Source organism: Hyalella azteca, unplaced genomic scaffold (genome assembly GCF_000764305.2).
Source record: "Hyalella azteca isolate HAZT.00-mixed unplaced genomic scaffold, Hazt_2.0.2 contig8532, whole genome shotgun sequence".
NCBI classification, from domain to species: Eukaryota; Metazoa; Arthropoda; class Malacostraca; order Amphipoda; family Hyalellidae; genus Hyalella; species Hyalella azteca.
The window spans coordinates 132,160-152,451 of record NW_025938623.1 but is presented as its reverse complement, the minus strand read 5'-3'; the positions used below and the strand labels follow the sequence as shown (position 1 = coordinate 152,451).

At 38.0% G+C, this 20,292-nt stretch overlaps 2 protein-coding genes across 3 annotated transcripts; one reads left to right on the top strand and one right to left on the bottom strand.

Moving 5' to 3' along the window:
• Positions 1-12: 12 nt before the first annotated feature.
• Positions 13-11,228, bottom strand: LOC108682332 (the record flags this gene model as incomplete). The annotated part of the gene is made up of 7 exons (XM_018171477.2): positions 10,129-11,228; positions 9,711-9,769; positions 9,266-9,391; positions 7,949-8,053; positions 7,614-7,735; positions 1,245-1,358; positions 13-639 (listed from the first exon to the last, which is right to left on the bottom strand). Coding segments are annotated over exons 1-7 (2,158 nt in total), but the record flags the coding sequence as incomplete, so codon positions are not given.
• LOC108682338 (verprolin) lies at positions 2,081-6,197 on the top strand. Of its 2 annotated transcripts, XM_018171485.2 has the most exons (5): positions 2,081-2,547; positions 2,614-3,011; positions 3,648-3,798; positions 4,231-4,419; positions 5,088-6,197. In XM_018171485.2, exons 1-5 carry the CDS (start codon positions 2,167-2,169, stop codon positions 5,205-5,207), a joined length of 1,239 nt encoding a protein of 412 aa, XP_018026974.1. In that variant the 5' UTR covers positions 2,081-2,166; the 3' UTR covers positions 5,208-6,197. The 2 variants fall into 2 exon arrangements, with proteins under 2 accessions (XP_018026974.1, XP_018026973.1); XM_018171484.2 differs by having other exon boundaries at positions 2,081-3,011.
• Positions 11,229-20,292: the final 9,064 nt, after the last annotated feature.

The window sequence follows — 20,292 nt, the reverse complement described above, 5'->3', positions numbered from 1 at the left end:
TTTTAAACGGACCATCCGAAAAATCACTGTCATGATTTTGTTCAGCGGAAATAAAATTGATATGTCCTGCCGCATTCTTCTTGGGCTTTTTCCTGTCCATGTTTTTCTCAGGTAGACTTTCAGCGGAGCTTTCACATTTATTGTCCAAACTGCGGTCACTGGATTCATATCTTGGTTCTGAAGCGCCCATCAGAAGTTGTTCAATTTTAGCGCCTGCAATTTTCATGGCATTCTTCTCCTCAGGAGTTTTCTTCTTGTAAGGACCTCGTTTCTTCTTGACGGAATTCTTGGTACTAGTAGGAGGAACCTCGATCTTCGTCTTTTCAACTGTGGATTTTTTGGACTCTTCTTTGATGACGGTGGATTCTTGAACGCTTATCTTTCTCTCGGAATTTTCTGGATAGTCGGTGTAATAGGCGTTGTCTTCACTAAATTCGCCGGGCGAACCTTCCTCCTCTTCGTCGAAATTGTCGATCCATTGCTCGAAGGAAGGCAAAAGTGCAAGGCCAAGGCGGTCGCCTTTCAGTTCGCGTTTCTTCTTGCTTATGAATGAATCGTACTGACAACTCATGTTGGACTGCATCGCTAGCAGTGTCGAGTTCAGCCGTGACAGAGTCTCTTCGTCCAAACATTCTTTGCCTGAAAAAAAGATCAATGTAGAGAATAGAATAAAAATAATGCAAACTCAGCAAACTTTACCGACAATTAAGACAAAATAAGATTGCAATTAAGGCCAACTGACAGGCGTACGTGGATTTCCACGTATGTAACAGTGGTGATATTTGCGTTGAACCTGAAACACATTGAATATAAAATACTTAGTTTCCTGCAGAAAATTATCTTTTAATAAACTCATTTTTAATTCTATGGTACAATAAACTCACCTGCGCTGGTTTCTTAGTGGCCCTAAGATGAGATAATTAAAAGAATTGAAGTCAGTAGTTCAACCGTAAAATGCTTATGAACTCTTGCACGAACTATAAAGCCCAACGCGCCACGGCAGCGCAATGAAGTCGTAACAAATTCCTTGAGACGGTGCGAGTGCAATTGGATTCAAATAAATCTTGCGAATTAACAAAATGATTTATAAAAGCAGACGAAGATATCTCTTGGTCTGTGAACACATTTTGATACAAAAAAATTAATTCGCCTATGAATTCAATAGGAATATTAGCAATTTCCGTGGTCGAGACAAATATTTATTCTCGCACATCATTGCAACCAGCAATAAAAAATTTGCATACCTTCAGCAGAATGAATTCTTTTCGCGAGATCCAAAGCCCACAGGCCTTTCTTCTCTTGTTTCTCATAGTAAATTTTATGGGACTCGATGAAGGTCTTCATGTTGTGGATATCGGCTGCAAAGCAAAAGGCGCTGGTTAATTCGATTAAATTAAAAGAACACTCAAAATCAGAAAGTTCACTCAAAATGTGACTAGTTAGTTATTTTACCGTGCTGGATAATACTGTTTGCTTCGAAGATTGATTTCAAGATATAAAGAGATACGAGAAAATAGTTTACGTCTTTACGATAACCAATTTTTCAATTACAAATAAAATGGACGAGGCTCATAAAAATCACAACATGCAGTTTCGAGAAAAAAAATCAAAAGCCATCAAAAAACAAAATGATCGGTGAGAAGAAAGTTTGATCTGGAGCGAAAACCTAACGAATTGAACCTAACATGTTAATATAATAATAAGTTAATAGCTTCAATTTAAACATTCAGAAGACGTTCAGAGTGTCGTAACATCCGGTGACTTAAGGATAAACTGCTAAACTTGTTTTATTGCCTGCATTTTCAGTAGATGAGAGCCAAACAAAAGATAAAATTAAATAGCCTATTCAATAGACGATAAGCGTAAGAAGGTGACTCAGAAGATAGGCGTGTTATATTACAATTCAAAGCTCTCACAATGGAGGAAAAAATGCCTGCTGCTCGTTCCGGAGTTAGAGCAAGGGGCGATCACGCGCGTTATCAGTTCAACGCTTGGCGGCTGGCAATGATAAGTGACGTAAACGCTTTATCAGATAGGGTAAGACAACAAGGCATGAAGACCTCTATGTAGATCCAGTGTTGTTACACGTCAGTCCACATTAACAAGTGCTGTGACACTCGATTCATACAAAAATCTTACTAATACTTATAGCAGTTGTATGGTAATATGTGCAAACCTGTACGGACTATAACCATGAGGGCGGTTCTGCCCGTTTTTATGGCATTAATCGCGCTAAACAAAGTATCGACTGAAACTATTGGCAGTATAGCGACGATCAATACCTATGACGGCAAACAATTGGGGCCCTACATTGTGAAAGAAATTCACTCTCATTCAGATCCCGAAGCGCACGCATTAGTGGAAGAGGGAAGTGGCGACATAAATTCCGCTGACGACGACACTGAGGGAGGTGACGATGACCCTTCTAACGGACTTCCGGTACGTCAAGCACAAAATGAACTAGCAGTTCCAGCTCAATCTACACCAACGCCTGTGGTGACTCAATCGAAACCGGAAGCCTCATCAAAACCTCTAGTGACTCAACCTGAACCAACACCATCATCTAGAGTTCCACAACCAGAACCAACACCATCACCTGGAGTTCCACAACCAGAACCAACACCAGCACCTGGAGTTCCACAACCAGAACCAACACCAGCACCTGGAGTTCCACAACCAGAACCAACACCAGCACCTGAAGTTCCACAACCAGAACCAACACCCGCACCTTCAGTCTCTCAACCACAAGCGACACCAGAATTTACCAAGCCAAGCCAACCGTCAACCCCCGACGGACCGACAACGGTAGAAGTTTCTCCGTGCTACACGAGCTGCAGGGCGCTGGTACCGCAAGTGTCGCTCACGCTCATCCCAGACAAGAACTTGGTAAAAAGAGGATCCACAATAGCGTTTACTTGCAGATTAAATGGCATCACGGAAAATGGAACTTCTCAATTCCTCCAAGACACCTCACTTCACTGGGAATATGAAGGCGGTGATCCACCGCAGAGGTGAGCTAAGCAATGCTTGCGAAATTAGGTTAATTATAAAAAGTAGCCTTCGGAATTTAATGCTACAGACATCGCAAACTTGAGAGAAGAAATTAGGCATGATAAGATAAAAGAAAATATCAGGAAATCACTATCAATCATCAAACTTTTTAAATCTTCAATAACATTTGATACAATGATGCTTACGAAAAACCTACATTTACGAAAATTTATACGACAGTTACTAAATCCACCGAACAATACACTTTCCTGTCCAGCAGGTTTTAAAAAAGGTCTATAAAAATGGTTGATCATAAAATATAAGTTTACCAATTATCATGGAAATAAAACATGGGGTAGAGGAACTAACATCCACGAACAGAATATTTTATTTTTGGTTTAATGAACGATAGCAAATATACTAGACATGCTCATCATGAACATGAAAGGACTGAAGCATACGTTTGTTTCGCAAGCAAAGTTTGTTTCGAAAGCAAAAAGTTTCTTTCGCAAGCAATAATTTTGTTTCGCAAACATCAAGTTTCTTTCACGCAAGCAATAAGTTTGTTCTACAAGTTAAAAGTTTCTTTTGCAAGCAATAAGTCTATTCCACAAGAAAAAGTTTGTATTGCAAGCAATGTTTTTTTTTGCATGCAGCTGGTGTGCTCTAGACGACCAGCCATACAGGACCAAGTGTGAGAACTTCAACGAGATCAGGCAGTTCACGGAGCGCAACGCAAGCTTCTTGAGCTCCCATATCGTCGTCACTGACATCGACGTACACAACTTCGGATACTTCAAATGCCAAGTTTGTTAACAAAGGGATTCATGTTATTTCAAAGCGATGCAAGGAAGTAATGAAATATTTAACATAAATACTAAATATAGTAATATTATCTAATTTCGATCCGTATTAAGTATTTTTCACTCAAGGCATTGATGACTAATTGTGGACCAATTTTCCACGAAATCTATTCGATCAAATAGTATTGTAACAAGCTAATGCGAGGGAAGCAATGCAAGTTATTTTACTAATTGAATCGTCGATTGAATTGATTTCATCTGCAATGAAATTTAATTGCCATGAAGTACCGTAAAATATGCGCAGTGATGTAGGTACGAATAATGAAACTTAATAGCAAGGACGTATAGTTTGTGCGGTGATGCGGAGTAACACGGATAACTTAATGATATTTAATTGTAATGTTAATGATACAGTAATAGTAATGTTGTGCTGCAGGTTCGCGTGGAATGCTGCTCCAGCATCCTGCAGCATGAACTATCTCGCTACGTGACTGTGTGGGAGGCCGATTATTCGGTTTACATCATAGTTATGTGTGGCGTGATAGCCATGCTGTCGCTCACCATCATCGCCTGGCTCGTCTACAGGAAACACGTCGACAGGACACGAATGCGGGCTTACAAACAGGTACAAATAATATGCTTGCCAAACCCTCGGTTGTATTAACAATTATAACGAAATAGAAATTTAGGTTTTAAGATAATTTTATGAAATATAATGGCAGCATTAATAGGAAATCATCTCAAGCATTAAGTGTACGGACACGATCATAGAGTTCATCAAAATGCACACGTTTCATATAATTTTGTAACGCATAAAATCCAATGCATCGCAAATTTGCCGAATTCTACTTATCCTCTGGAGACAATTAAAGGACAAATTACACATCGATAAATACACTCTAACTAGAAGCTTATGATAACCTTTGATCATGGTGCACGCTCAATATCAGCATTGACGCACAAGCCTAATGTACGAGTATACTAATTGCCAGCATAACCAAGTCTGGACAAGAGCAACAAGTCTAAACAGGAATAATCAAGTCTAAACAGGAATAACCAAGTCTAAACAGGAATAACCAAGTCTAAACAGGAATAACCAAGTCTAAACAGGAATAACCAAGTCTAAACAGGAATAATCAAGTCTAAACAGGAATAACCAAGTCTAAACAGAAATAATCAAGTCTAACACGGAGTAATCAAGTCTAAACAGGATTAATCAAGTCTAATAACCGAGTCTAAACAGGAATAACCGAACTCAAACCGAAGCAACTAACATGCATGTTTGTGTTTCAGGTGGTGATGATTCCATCAGCTTTAACAGGAGGTAGCAAAGTGTCGACTCATCAACCCTTCCCCATTGAAGCAGACGAGAACGACAGTTTCTCTTCCAACGATTCATTGTGCAGCGCTTGATCGGATAATATTTTCCTCGCCCATAAGGGCCCTTCAAATAAAATTCCACATGGCAGACCAACGACAAGTAGATTAAATACCCAGAACAATCCATGCTTCATTAATCAGCGTACTGATGTTTAATAACTCGCAATAAGTCCGCAGTGATTCTTGCCCTGATAAAACATTTATTCATCGATTTCCATTATCTGATAATAGGGCAGGCGGAGATTGTCATGAAATAATAGATCGATTAAGATGTCACAAGCCTCCACTGTTAAGTGAGCAAAATGAGCATCCTATGTACCTAGTCGTTATATTCCTTGAACCTATGTTTCAGTTTTAATATGATGCAAATACTATGTATAGAAACAAGATGAATGGATAGAAATCTTACATGCTGTCTCATAAGTGTGACGATAGTTAAACTGATTAGTAGAATATTAAGTGGACAAGTACTTTTAAACGAAATGCACGATTACGCTGATGCATCTAATGAATACGTTACAGAATTATGCGCGAAATATTTCAACAAAAAATTATCACCGTTATCAAGCACTGCATTGAGTAGCATTATCTTGATGAGAATTTCGCACGGTGCTGCAACAGCAACAGGCAAGTAACAACTTGTAGAAAGCGCGCGCATACCATCAAGTTCCATACATACATATAGAAGAGCCTTTGTACTACGTTGAATGCAATTTTTAGATTGAAATTTGGTCTTAATTTAAAGATTAAATTGAGTCCAAGAAGAAAGCCTTTGAGATAATTTAACATGGAATAGGTCGTTGCAACAGAATGCTATACATTTGTGATGGCTACGCCGAATAAGAAAAGAACGGAAGAATTTAATTAACAATTTCGAGAGTTTGATTGTTTTTCAATTAAAATAAGAGTAATTCGTTGGTTGATTTGTACTCATCTCTGAAGTGTTGACCACAATGTTTCCTACACTAAACCCTCGAACTTGCAGCGCCGTGAAATTTCTATAAAATAATTAGCGGTTCAGCACTGATAAAGAGTTTTATTAACGACTTTAAAATTATTGTCAGATCATAGAACAAGGACGGAAAATATTAAATTCTAGGAGTTCACAATTAAATGCCATTGCATGCAAATGAATTAAAATTGCTGAGAATTGCAAAAAGCTCACAGATTTTAGCTGAAACAGCAGAAAATATATTTCTGCTAGGGTTTATCTATGAGTTAAAGTAAAGATGGCGTTGCAGTCAGCCGCCTGATTGTGATTTATATGTGAATGTTTTTTTGGCTCTCAATCGATATTTCATCATAAATATACTCGAGACAGAGAATTTGTGAAGGAAAGTCTTTTTCGATTTTTCAACTGAAAATATGAGCGCCCTTATCGGTAGCGTCTCAAAGTTTGCAAGTCGTTCACAAGCCGAATTCACTTCGATCCACAACAGGAACCAACAAATCAAGCCTGAGATATAAAATATTACTTTCAAAATAAAAGTGAACTTTGCATGAACAGCGATTTATTTCCCAATAACAGGAAAAAAGCGTTCCCATTGAACTAAATCTAACAACTACAGCTCAACATAAAAATTACAGATCAAACGAGCTGTTCATGTTGACGAAGTCGGCTAACGTGAAGCTGTGAAATAATGTCAGAGAATTTTCGTGCAGCGATGCGTCATTCTTCTCGTTGTCTATTTCGGCTCACTCGAATTAACTTGAATCAAGTCTCAGCTAAGAAATAAAATAAGTGCCAAATAATGTGCAAGCATAATATAAATTTATAGAGACTTTATTCTCGACCATACAGACGAGCGTATTAGTTTAGGAGCCATATGGGAAGCAGATGTTTTGAAAAATCTAGCAAGTGTTTGATAACGAGTTCCGTAGCCGTAAATGCAAGCAGTAAATTCATAAATGTAAGACCCCATTCTTCAACTCAGCAGTGGCCACATCAACGCAATTCATCAGAAGCTCATCATAAAACAAAGATAAGCCTGCATTTAAAATAAGGTAGATAAGCCAATAGCTACCAAGACTCGCCCCGCACTGCGTCTTGCAGCAACGTTAATGGTCAGCAATGGATTTAATAACAAATAAGTGAACGGTACTGGCGTGCTGCATGAAGAGCATGGAAACCATGGACAGAACTGAATACCCGAATCCTTTGAAAAAGCTTCTGAAATTTGCGATGAAGCATGAGCATCCGTAAAAAGAACTATAAGCACAATTTGGGAAAACGCGATTTAATGTTTGAGATCGGGCACCGAAATTGCTCATTCATTATAATAGTACATTTTATTGTGAAGAATAGCACGGTTGTGGAGATAAATTCACGCGCCTGCATCCTTGGAATTCCTCGCAGAATTGAATATGCACCGTATCAGAGTGCCCGCAAAATAGAATGTCCACGAATTAATACCCAAAGTTAAAGGTAATAATACTCACCGTTTTTACTTTCCAGCTCGGCACGTAGTCTCCGAACTTCATTGTTCTTTCTGGAGAGTTTCTTCTCCATCACTTCATAGTTACGAGGCTGGGCTCTAGCGACTAGCGTCTCAATCCGAGCTCTGCATGTAACAGAAACTATTAAAATCTTTAAAATAAATTGTCTTTGTATTACAGAAGGCAGGAGAATAGAAATAGCTCGGAAACTATGTATCCCACAACAAACTAGTCTCCTGATAGCAAAGAACACAACATTTGTTGTTAGCGACAAGTTGACTTGCATTTGTGATCACTGATATAGACGTTAATTCGTGACTAAATCTACCTTCACTGACCTGTACTGCGCACATGAAGCTTCCAGGGCGTTATTGGACATCTCGATTTCCGTCCGGGACTTGATCACAGCTGCTAACCTCGTCTCAAGATCTGATGTCCTCTCTCTGAAAAAGAACTCGGTATAATTCTGATATTGCAATAAATAATAATAATCGTAAGAAATGCTAGTCACTCTATAGCTCAAGTAAACGTGACATTAGTTTTATGGAATGGGTTTTCTAGATACCAAGACTCGATTCAAGGGATATATACGGTATTAACTACCGGTATCTACCGCCTGACACGAGTAACCGGAGCAATATTGTCACAAGCCTATCTTCCCAAAAAGGATACGTTCTAGTGAGCGCAAAATGACTTGCACTGATGGTTGCCGCCACGTACGACAACTTTAAAATGTTCTCTGTTGCGTACAAACATCCTCAGGTTGCTACACTCAATAGTTCACGTATAATTTGCCGCCACGTACGACAACTTTAAAATGTTCTCTGTTGCGTACAAACGTCCTCAGATTGCTACACTCAATAGTTTACGTATAATTTAAGTTGAAAGTTATCTTCAACAACTTTAAAATGTTCTCTGTTGCGTACAAACATCCTCAGGTTGCTACACTCAATAGCTTACGTATAATTTAAGTTGGAACTTATGTTCCCGGAGAGTGACACACTGCGGTGGAGGGTTAAATTCATTCCTAAACATATGAAATTATATATTATAAGAGTAGAGAAACAAGCTAAGATCATTGATTGTTCTAGGTGTGCTTGTGGTCATCTGAACAGAGGAGTAGGTACTTTAGGAACTTTGCTAACTCGTATTTATGCTAATATAAAGCATTTTTTTGAACCTTCCTTTCATTTCAATAAATTCAAGAAATTTTAAACTGTTCAGTTATATTTCAGAAATGACTTACAGTGCATATCAGCTTTGATTCTAAAGCATCGAAGCCTTGCTTCAGTTTCTGAAGGGTTGGTCTTTTAATGTACGTCTCGGTGGCCGGACAATAAAATCTAGCCCAAGTACACGCACGTATTACCGGCCAATTTCTCGTCAGTGATTGACAAGCTCAGCTTGAAAAGCCATTAGTGACGGAGATAGGAACTCTTCACTATTATTGATACTATCACTACGAATTATCATACTATATATGCAGAGCTGGGCAGCGCTACTTTAAAATGTAGCGGCCGCTACCGCTACATGCGCTAGATGTAGCGGCCGCTACCGCTACATTGCTTTAAATGTAGCGCCGCTACCGCTACTGGAAATGTAGCGGTCGCTACATGTAGCGCGCTACTGCCCACCTCTGTGTACATGGCACCTACCTAAGCGGCTCCACCTCCGGCAGGAGGCGCGCGAGCTGGTCGCCCAGGTACTCCCACTCTCTGGTGCGTTGGTCGTACGCCAGCTGCAGCTCCAAGTGGTGCTGGTGCTCGCGCTTATACAGCTTTCTGCAGTGCAACGTAACTTTGGTTGCTAAATATATTTCAGGTGATCAGATTGAAGTAATACAACAACTTTAGTATGATTTAAAAAATGCTTTCTATATTAAAATAAAATAAATTTATATTTTTAGCCCACCTCAAGAATCCTGATCATGCTTTTGCTCACCAGGAGTTGAGAAAAAATTTAATACAAACTCATGTTTGTTATTATAATAAATACATGAAATTCTATACAAAATTATATATCAGTACAAAGTAGGTGATATTCAATGTTAATCTAAGAACCTTGTGACAAATTGAAGCCATACACCCAATCAGTACTCACTCTGTAAGGTTCAGCTTGTCTTTCAAGAACTTGTTCCACTGCTTGCTGTTTCTCAATTTCTGGAAAAAATAAAATTTATTCAAAATTTCTTTTTGAGATAATGGTTTAATAATTTCTAAGTTTATGCAAATAGGATAAATAACATGAATAAATTGATTGAGTTCATTCCATCATGAACAAACAGCACTAAATTTAATCTATGACAAAAGATCAAATCAGATTAAAATCTTAAGCAGGTATAAAATCACATTTTACTGCTGATTCTAAATGAAACTTTAATGAAATAATTTTTAAGTATATATACCATAATGTTGTGCATGAACATCAGCTGCATCAATAAGGATAGAAATCTTGAATGCAGAAGATTTAAAAAGTAAGAACATAAAACATAATGCATTTTTACAACAATAGAACAAACCTTTTGGAATACAATACAATTATGACATCTGTCTCCATAGGGTGATGGGTTGCGGGAAGCATTCCTGCTGTCAAGGGTTGATTTATCCGATACTGAACAGTTGCCATTGGTGAGAGGAGATGTGGTAGGATAATCAGACATGGGAGTTGTTCTTTCTAAACTGGAATTTCTGATGACTTGCTGGCTTTTTTGATTTGAAGATGATCCATGATATGTCATTGGAGGATATTCACCATTAGGCATGGTGGTGGAGTGTAATTCAGAACCATGATTGTGAACAGAGAGATCATTAGGATCATGAAAACCATTTATTTGAGGACCATTCTTCACTGCACTTGAAGAATTCACATATGCATTCTTTGGAGAAGTTTCATTGAACACATTAGTTGCCAGAGAGTCTGAGCATTGGTAGATTGGACTTGGTGTTATATTATTAAATGTAGATCCATCCAGAGCAAATAAATTCCCTCCATTGATCACGCAATCGTTGGAAGATAAAGTTATAGCTGACGATGAGTTGTTTCTTTCCAGGCGGGAGTGGAATGGAAGACCATTGCAAGTGGCAGGACTCCCAGAGTTTTGACTTTGCAGCATTAATCTACTAGATGATGCAAGAGGAATTTGCATGGAAACGGCAGAAGCAGGGATAGGATTTGTGTTTTGTACAGGAATTATAGAAAACTCGCAGTGAGAGGATAGAAAAGGGTTATTTATAGATGCAGGATTTGATGGTTGCCTGCTGACTGGTATCATTGCCTCAAAGCCCATGGTCTGTGGTGCATTATTTGCGTATATATCAGAGTGGAGAGGAATTTGAAGAGTAGGTGGAGCTGTGGAGAAGTCTGTGACTGTAAATGAAGATGATGAGTTGACAGGACAATGGTTCTGATTTTCTGTATTGAAATCTTCAGGAATTTCAAAATCTCCAGCCACAGGATGCTGCTCAATGTCGTCATCATCAAGGAGTGCTGACAGTGACAAGGGATCTTCATGATAAGAAGCCATTTTATAATCTGAAATGACACAACAACTAATCAGTCACAAGTTACCACTCTCCCTAAGAGATGTGCATGGGATATCTCATTATAGTTTTCATTTAATTGCCATGGGAGAGGTAGATTAGGATTTAAACACGAGCAACTAAAATACCTATCAAGTATATCCAAATTTCTCCCTTTTTGAGTTACAGTATATAAAATAATTGTAAAAATAGCCACACATAAAAAACACATCTTGTTGAATACATGCAAGAAAAAAAAAAACTAAATAGAGAAATAAGTCATGATTTGATTTGAATACCTACTCTCAAATGCAGCTAGACCCACCAATAAAATATTACATCTTTTTGTATGCTTTGCCAATTGTGTTGGTATTTTTTCACTTTATATATCTAAATTCAACCCCAACTTGGCAACCAACACCAACAGAAAAATGGTTACCTAGATAACATAATGAAGTTATCCAAGGATTAATTCCAAGACCAAGTTTGAATTCCCCTTTTATTGGGTTTTGATGACTATTTCTTTAGGATGGCAAGAGCTGAATAAATAATAATGATTAGTAAATGAATGACATCTTAGAAACAAGTTCTTACTTACATGAATTAGTAGAGGTATTGGATATAGCATTTAAGGTAAAACTTATTGCTTGTTCTGAGTAACTGATCTATAAGATAGGCACACAATGAAGGCCTCCAAGTTCAATGTTACCAGTCATAAATAATTATTTTGTGAATACATGAGCAGCAGAAGCAAATTTATTGTAATATTCTAGTCCCTTCGAAAATACAAGAAAGAGAGGATAAAAGTAATTGTAATAAATTTAAAATACATTTGGAAGCAAAAAATCTCTCTCTAATATGTGTTTATCTTAATTTGAGCTTATAATATTAATAAGTTTATGTTTCCTACAAAATTCTATCATGAGCATATTCATCATTACCATGACAATATCATGACATTATCATGACAAATTAATGCATTGTCGGTCATCACAAAATTATGCATAAAATGTCATAGATAGAATTGTGCACTGGGCAACATAGAATGAAAAGTAAATAACCTAAACTATGATTTATTTCTCCAAAAAATATAATGGTTTTTACTAAAATATACCTTTCTGTTTAAGGTACGTTTTTATACGATCTTTAATGGTGTAAAATTACAAGCCATCCTGTAAGCTTCCAGATACAGAAAAAATGCTATACAACTGCTGATATGAATATTGCAGTGGACAAAGTCATTGTAAATGTTCGATGGCATGTTCATGGATGCGGAAATATCACATCAATAATACGGTAATGTATGGATCTGGTAATATATCAATAAAGGAAAAACAAGTAAAAATCACAGAAAATGTCATTTATTCTACATCTACATCATCTACAAAATAAGAGGAGGACTTCAGAGTACTGTTAGTAATGGATGAGTACACTTTGCATGCTTCATACATTTTAAAATCAAGTTTTATTTCAAGTACCTATACCAGATTACCTTGTTCCCAGGGGCAATTTGGGACACTTTTATTCTGTGTCTGGCACCTCACAAGTAGCATATAGAATTTTTTTGGAGATGCCAGACAATGACCCTCGCAAGGAGCTTTAAAATGAGCCCAAACTTGTTTATGAAATTTTTCATGGTAAGAAGTTATTAACAAAAAATGCTCAAAATCATCCCTTATCACCGCATTTGACGGTACTGCAATATATAACTATGCAATAAAATCCCACTATAATGATAATTTTTCAAGTATAAGCATCTGACCAAACAAAGTGGCTAACTCTGCCTAAAGGGGATCATTTCAGTCAAAAATTAGGTAAAAAATTTTGGCTTTTCTGTTTTCTTGGCCTATTTTGTAGCTGCTGAAAAGGCGCATCTAACGCAGCAAACCGTACCATCAACCGGGGCTACTCGGGACAGGCAGGGTAACTCAGGACAGTCCTCCGACACGGCGTAAAACTGTTTTAGTAGCAAAACTAATTGGAATATTGCAAAACTAAATATAGTGGCGTAAACATCAACATTTTTCCTATCTATGTAGTATAAAGGAAGTTCAAAAATACTACATTTACTAGCTTTGAAAAATTCCTGAAAAAATGGTGTAAAACGATATTTGAAAAGTTACTTCTGCTAAGGTCTGCATAAAAAAATATATATATATTTGCCTTATTAAAAAATTTTGCTTAGAAAAAAGTGGCAGACAAGTGTCAGCATGAAAACTTTATTTGCAGAATTTACATACATACCTCAATCCTAAAAAAAATGGCAGCCATTTCCGCACGGCGGGGCTACTCAGGACACCCCCTCCCCCGGCTATTCGGGACACTCTCAAAAACGCATTTACAGTAGAACCTCAGTTAGCAAAGGCTCCAGTTAAGAAAAAAATTAATTAAAAACAAAGAATATTGATTACATTTACCTTGCTCAGCAAAAAAAATTTCACTTATCAAAAAATTAGTGCATCGTCAGTCATCACAAAATTGTGCATAGAATGTCATATATAGAATTGTGCACCAGGCATCATAGAATGAAAAGTAATTGACCTAAACTATGAAATGGGTTTCCAGAGCATCCTTCACAAAATGTTGATACTTTTTGGCCTTTCTTTCTGCAACTTTTGATCCTTCTGACTGGGAAATCATTTTATAGCATCCCACACAGCGCTTTCTTGTCTTGCCTTTTGAGCCAGGAGCTTCGTACGAGCGATGGGCACTTGTCTTGTCGCATCTTTTTTAGATGGTTCTTCCATCGGATATCCATAAAAGAGTGAAAAAATATGAGATTCTCTGAAATTTACGATTGTCCATTTGTGCCGCCCACTGCAGTATTTATTGAAGATTAGGAGGATTATGAGGAGGGCCTGAATAATTGAAATGAAGGGTCCTCAGTAGAATAAAAAATCTCTCTGTTACCATTATCTCACGGTCACATCTTCTCTCAAATAGAACACTTTTTGACCAGTGAGATTTCATGGAATATTGAGGATTCAGTCCCATGTACTGGATGATTCCTACAAATTTTTTTATTTCTGTAAAATAAAGTTGGCATCCAGCAATTCAGTCTCGAGTTCCTTGTTAGATTTGGTTGTGCTCGCAAATGTTCTGCATAATAATTTGTTTCACGAACTATCAATTCTATGATTGGATCTGTCAAAAAAAGGGAGTAAGCATCAATAGGCCAGATCTTCCCTTCATGAGAAGGGTTAGGTGCGATTGACAGTTCTTCCTTACCGGAAAACGGAAACTTTCTTATTTGAGCCGACACTTAGGCACACACTTTGCTCTGTCTGACCTTCTATTGCTTGAATATCATTACCTTTGTTGTTGTCATCACTAATTTCACCATGTAAATCACTTTCATCATTCAATTCATCACACTCTGAACCATCGGTCCTCTCTGGTGAGAATGTGTCATCTGATGGAATGGGATCATCACTGTCGGAAGAAAGTTCATCACGTTTCGCTCCCTTAGAATCACCCTAAAAACTACTATACGTTTCCATCATGAATGGTCTGAAAATACACGAGAGTGAGTTGTGAAACAGGAAAATTAGGTAAAATAAATTTATCAGCAAATTGTCGCACGACCCATATGTGGGTCGTGCCGCAATGACATGATAAATCTCACACTCTGCTGCGAAACGACACACATGTGGGTTGTGAATTTTATTGCCCTAACATGTAGAGCACATTGACAAACATACACACACAACCTCCCGCTTCGATGTCTGGAGAGGCACTGACGATATAGCAACCCAAACATAGCCGCACCAGCGGGCAGTCGGCAATTTCGGCCCCCGCACTTAACGTGTTAAAATGGTGTGAAATTACAAGCCATCCTGTAAGCTTACAGATACAGAAAAAATGCTATAAGGCTGCTGGTATGAAGCTTGCAGTGGACAAAGTAGTTGAAATGCTCAATGGCCTATTCATGGATACGGTAATATCGCATCAATAATACGGTAATTAATGTACGTATATGGTAACATGTCAAAGGAAAAACAAGTAAAAATCACAGAAAATGTCATTTAATCTACCTCTACATCATTTACAATGAAAGAGGAGGACTTCAGAGTACTGTTAGAAATGGATAAGTACACTCTGCATGCTTCAAATGTTTTAAAATGAAGTTTTATCGCAAGTGTCCTAAGTAGCCCCATTTGACGGACGGGGCTACTAAGGACACTCTTTTTTTGCTTCTGGCACCTTACGAATAGCATATGGAATTTTTTTTAAGGTGCCATTCGATAGCCCTTGCAAAGAGCTATAAAATGAGCCTAAACTTGTTTATGAAATGTTTCAAAGTAAGAAGTTATGAATGAAAAACGTTCAAAATTGTCCCGAGTAGCCCCGGTTGACAGTACCAATAATTTTTTACCCAAAAATCCCTAAGTGGTAAACACCAGCTTGGCCTGTTGGCCATTATTGAAGGCAATAAGTGCCCTTTTTAGCCATCCATTACGATTCATATACTGTTATTGTTAGTAGGCGAATTGCAACATAAAAAATAATACTTCAAAAAGACAAAAAAGTTGAAAAAAAAATAAAAAAAATCAAATAAAAAAATTGTGACAAAATAAAAAAAAAATCATTGATTTTTTACTTTTTTTTCAAATCAAAAGAATCACCAACCCTGTTGGGCATCTGCCACATTGATCGTAAAATGCGTGGATCCATATCAATCATGCCGCATCATTCATGAAGCGAGACCGTCGGCCACATCGAACGTAAACTGCGTGCATCCATATCGATCATGTTGCATTGATCGTGAAGCGTGAGCGTCAGAATCGATCATTGGGAATCGGCCACATTGAGCGTAAAATGCATGCATCTATGTAAATCATGCCACATCGTTCACTGAGCATGAGTGTTGAAATCGATCATTGAGCTTTGGCCACATTGATCGTAGAATGCGTGCATCCATTTCAATCATGCCGCATTGTTTGCGAGCATCAGAATTGATCATTGGGCATTGATCGTAAAATTCATGCATCTATGTCAATCATGCCGCATTGTTCGTGAAGCGTGAGCATCGGAATCGATCATTGGGCATCGGCCACATTGATCGTAGAATGCTTGCATCCATGTCAATCTTGCCGCATTGTTTGCAAATTGTGAATGTCGGAATCGATCTTGGGGCATCGGCCACATCAATCGCAAAATGCGTGCATTCATGTAAAAAATGACACATCATTTGCAAAGTGCAAGTGTCAAAATTGATCATTGGTGTCAGCCACATTGATCGTAAAATGCATGCATCTATGTCAATCATGCCGCATCATTCACGAAGCGTGAGCGTCGGCCACATCGATCGTGAAATGCTTGCATCCGTGTTGGTCATTGATCATAAAGCAAAGGCATCTATGTTGATCATTGAGAAACAGCCGCATCGATCGCGCAAGTGCATGTGTCAGTATCGATCATCAGGCATCAGTCAGAGATGCACTTTCATTTTTCTAGCTAACATACTGGCAACTTTCTTCCCTGGCATACATCCCAAAATAAACTTCCAGCGCCCACGCAACAACTTCCAGACCACGGGCAATCAATTTTGGCATCCTTGCTGTCCATTCGCTGCAAACATCAGCGTCCATCGTCCGTTTAGATGGTGCCTTGGCGTCTTTTGGGCAGAATAATGGCGTCCTTGACCTATGTTGTGCCATACTTCACATTTACAGACTGGGAAAGTGCAGCAGTTTCTGACTAGCTCAGTGTATCAATTGTAACTGCGGAGCAAGGTGTAAGTTTAACGTGTTGTGGTAAGCTTTTTGATCCATTTTCCTGTATTAACTTGAGAATATATTAGGGTAAGCATACCATATTCAGACACATTAAGGACATACGGAGAAATGAATGGCTATAAAAAGATCACTGTATGGGCAACTCGAGTTCTGATTGCTTTACGTCACTCTCAAAACACCACACTATGCACCAGCAACGATGAAACGTCACAAACTGTTGCCATATTTATTTAAAAGCCTTCAGAATTCAAATCTACAAAAATCCCTGAATTCCAATGCTGTGTGTGACTAAATTCGGCATATTGCGAGACTAATTCCAACAGCACTTCAAACTCTTACTAATTCATAATTCCGACGCCCTGTGTGAGCTGCATTGGAATACGACACAGCTCGGAATGAGCTTAATTAAAAAATTTTAATTTTTCAATTAAGCTTTTAATTAAGAGCTATTAAGCTTTTAATCAAGAAAATTTTAATCTTTGAACACAGCTCGGAACAAGCTGTGTGTGTTCAATTCCAAGCTGTGTCAGAATTTGTTTTTATGCATCTAAAACTGTCTCTTAACTTAATCATCTATTAATTTATTTACCACTTAAAATCAACAAATACAAGTGCATATACTTAAAGGATTCATAATATATTCACAGACTTATTTAAAAGTCTCAAACCATAATATTCTTTCTACACAAACACTTTATCACTATTTGGTAGAGCAAGGTCAACTATCAGATTCAATGTTCCCACTGGGTGATGTGGACTGTCGCACTGAGGATCTTAACATTTTCCGGCCAGACGGCCCAGACCTAGTGCTTTGCGGGAATTGGGTGCGCAATAGCATGACGTCACTATTTCAACCATCTACGCATGCGTGGAAGTAAGACAAAGCTTAATATAAAGGAAAAAGTTGAGAAGTGTCGGAATTACCCACGGTCGGAATATGGTGCATTTACTCTACTTGTCCAGAATTTCACACTGAATTATTTTTTATTGACATGGTCAATAATTGGTCATGGTGTCAACTGTCAAAGCAGAGACTTTTTAGGCTCTTACTTAACTCAAGTTCATTTTCAAGTCCAATAAGCAAACCAGTAAAGTATCATGGATACCAGCATTATCATACTTAAGAAACTGTTTAAAATCTTAAGTAGCTAAATGAGGAAATTAAAAATGAATTGATTTTAAAAAAATATTTAAAAAAAAACTTCTAAAAAAACACATTTTTCTTGTGGACTAAAAAGTAGAAAATAAATTATGGCTCGCCCCAAAAAACGTGTGCCAAGCAGATTTATGATTAATGCAAAAAGCACACTAAACATGAATTTTGGAAATTTGATGGTGAACGTACAGCCTGACCCACGTTTTTTGGGGCGAGCATAATTTATTTTCTACTTTTTAGTCCACAAGAAAAACGTGTTTTTTTCAAAGTTTTTCTAAGTATTTTATTTTCTCCTTTTTAGTCCGTTGCTAAACATGAAAAACGTTTTTAAAGTTTTTTATATTATATGACTTGACGTATGTATTGATGATATGCAGCGTCAGTGCCTGCTCGTCTATAGCGTCAGCGCCCGCACATCATACTAAATATATATGGTAAACGCGGTATATTCCAACACATTAAGGACGTAGCAAAAAATTAATGGCTATAAAAAAATCACCGTATGCGCAACTCGAGTTCTGTTTGTTTTATGTCACTCTCAAAAGACCGCACTATGCGCCAGCAACAATGAAACATCACAAAATGTTGCCATATTTATTTAAAAGCCTTTAGAATGCAAACCTACTAAATCCATATATTCTGACACTGTGTGTGACTAAATTTGGCATTTTATGAGACTAATTCTGGCCGTGCTTCAAACTCTACTAATTACAAAACACTGCACTATGCGCCAGCAACAATGAAATGTCACAAAATGTTGCCATATTTATTTAGGTAAAAGCCTTTAGAATGCAAGCCTACCAAATCCATATTTTCTGACAGTGTGTGACTAAATTGGGCATTTTGTGAGACTAATTTCGGCCGCGCTTCAAACTCTACTAATTCGTAATGCCGACACTCTTGTGTTTGAATTCTGATTGCTGTGTGAGCTGTATTGGAATATGACACAGCTTGGAATTAGAACACTATTGAATATTTAACACTACTTAATTAGGCTTTTAATTAAGAGCTATCAAGCTTTTGTGCTATCATCTGACTGTGCCTGTTTGCTACGATCTCACCGCACCTGTATGCTGTGATATCACTGCGCCTGTTTGCTACGGTCTTACGCACCCGTTTGCCAAGGTCTGTATCGATTGGGACTCTTAAGCTTTACCCATGTCGCTATAATGAGGTAATAATCAATTACTGATGGATTTACGGAAGGAAGTACTGGTGCGCTAACAAACTAAGTTACTAGGACGATAAAGAAGGTTTGTCTTGCATCAGGACAATGCCTCTCCTATGCTAATAATACTGTTAATTCTGGTACACCATTTTGCCTCAAATAAATTGTCAAATTTGCCTCTGAACGTCTTTTTTCACTTGGTAATTTATACATATGTACTGGTTAAGTCGGGGTTATCTCCCAAAACCTGGTTTCTTGAGTTCTCAGAAGTCTCCTGCCAGCTGGTAAAGATGTGATGCATGATGGAGATGTATGACTGTATGAGTTTAACTTTTCAAACATGAGTGCAACTGTAAACCACCAATTTTGCAAACCAATTAACCGTGAATGGAACACCTAGCACATTTCTGTGCATGAGCGCACACAGCGCCGGATTAAGCCTGCCGTCAGTAACCTGCCCATGACACAATAATAATATAATAATAGTATTAGCTGTTTCAGAGTTTATTCTGCCATAGGCCTGTTGCTGATTCTTGACAATGCAAAACTTTTGCACTTTGTTGTGGTCTCGAACATGCAACTCACTGCTCCGATTCGGCTATGCATAACCCCTCGGCCTCGAAGATTCGTTCCAAAAACCGTCGCAGAGAGCTGGGATTGAACCCAAATTGTAGCCACTGGGCAACCCTGCCCTAAACTAAACTGTGCTCTGCAAACAACAAACTGCAATCAATCAACCCAGCTTGTCAGTGGAATTGCATGAAATCTGACATGCACCACCAAACAACGGATGGAATATGACTTTTGTTACATCATTATATTGCATAATTTTTAGCTCACATCATCTGAGGTTAGGTTTCACATAGTTTAGTTATGTTCCAAAATTAATCGTCTTTCGATGAATGGTCGTTCTTATCATAGGCTGATTCGATGCACAGGACGGGTCGGTGGCGGGCACCACATGCACTGCATGGCTGTGGCACTAAATGTCCGAATGATGCCAAAATGTTTGTGCATTTGCAGATGACGCTAGGCCATACTATAGCAGGTTGGTTTCCTGCTGGCAGATAGGTCTACTTAAATGGATTTGAAAGCCGCAAAC

Bases quoted from the DNA above. Each gene is read 5' to 3' on its own strand.
- LOC108682338 (XM_018171484.2), top strand. From the start codon at position 2,167: ATGTGCAAACCTGTACGGACTATAACCATGAGGGCGGTTCTGCCCGTT. The intron at 3,012-3,647 runs GTGAGCTAAGCA...TTTTGCATGCAG, and splicing joins GGCGGTGATCCACCGCAGAG to CTGGTGTGCTCTAGACGACC. The intron at 4,420-5,087 runs GTACAAATAATA...TTTGTGTTTCAG, and splicing joins GAATGCGGGCTTACAAACAG to GTGGTGATGATTCCATCAGC.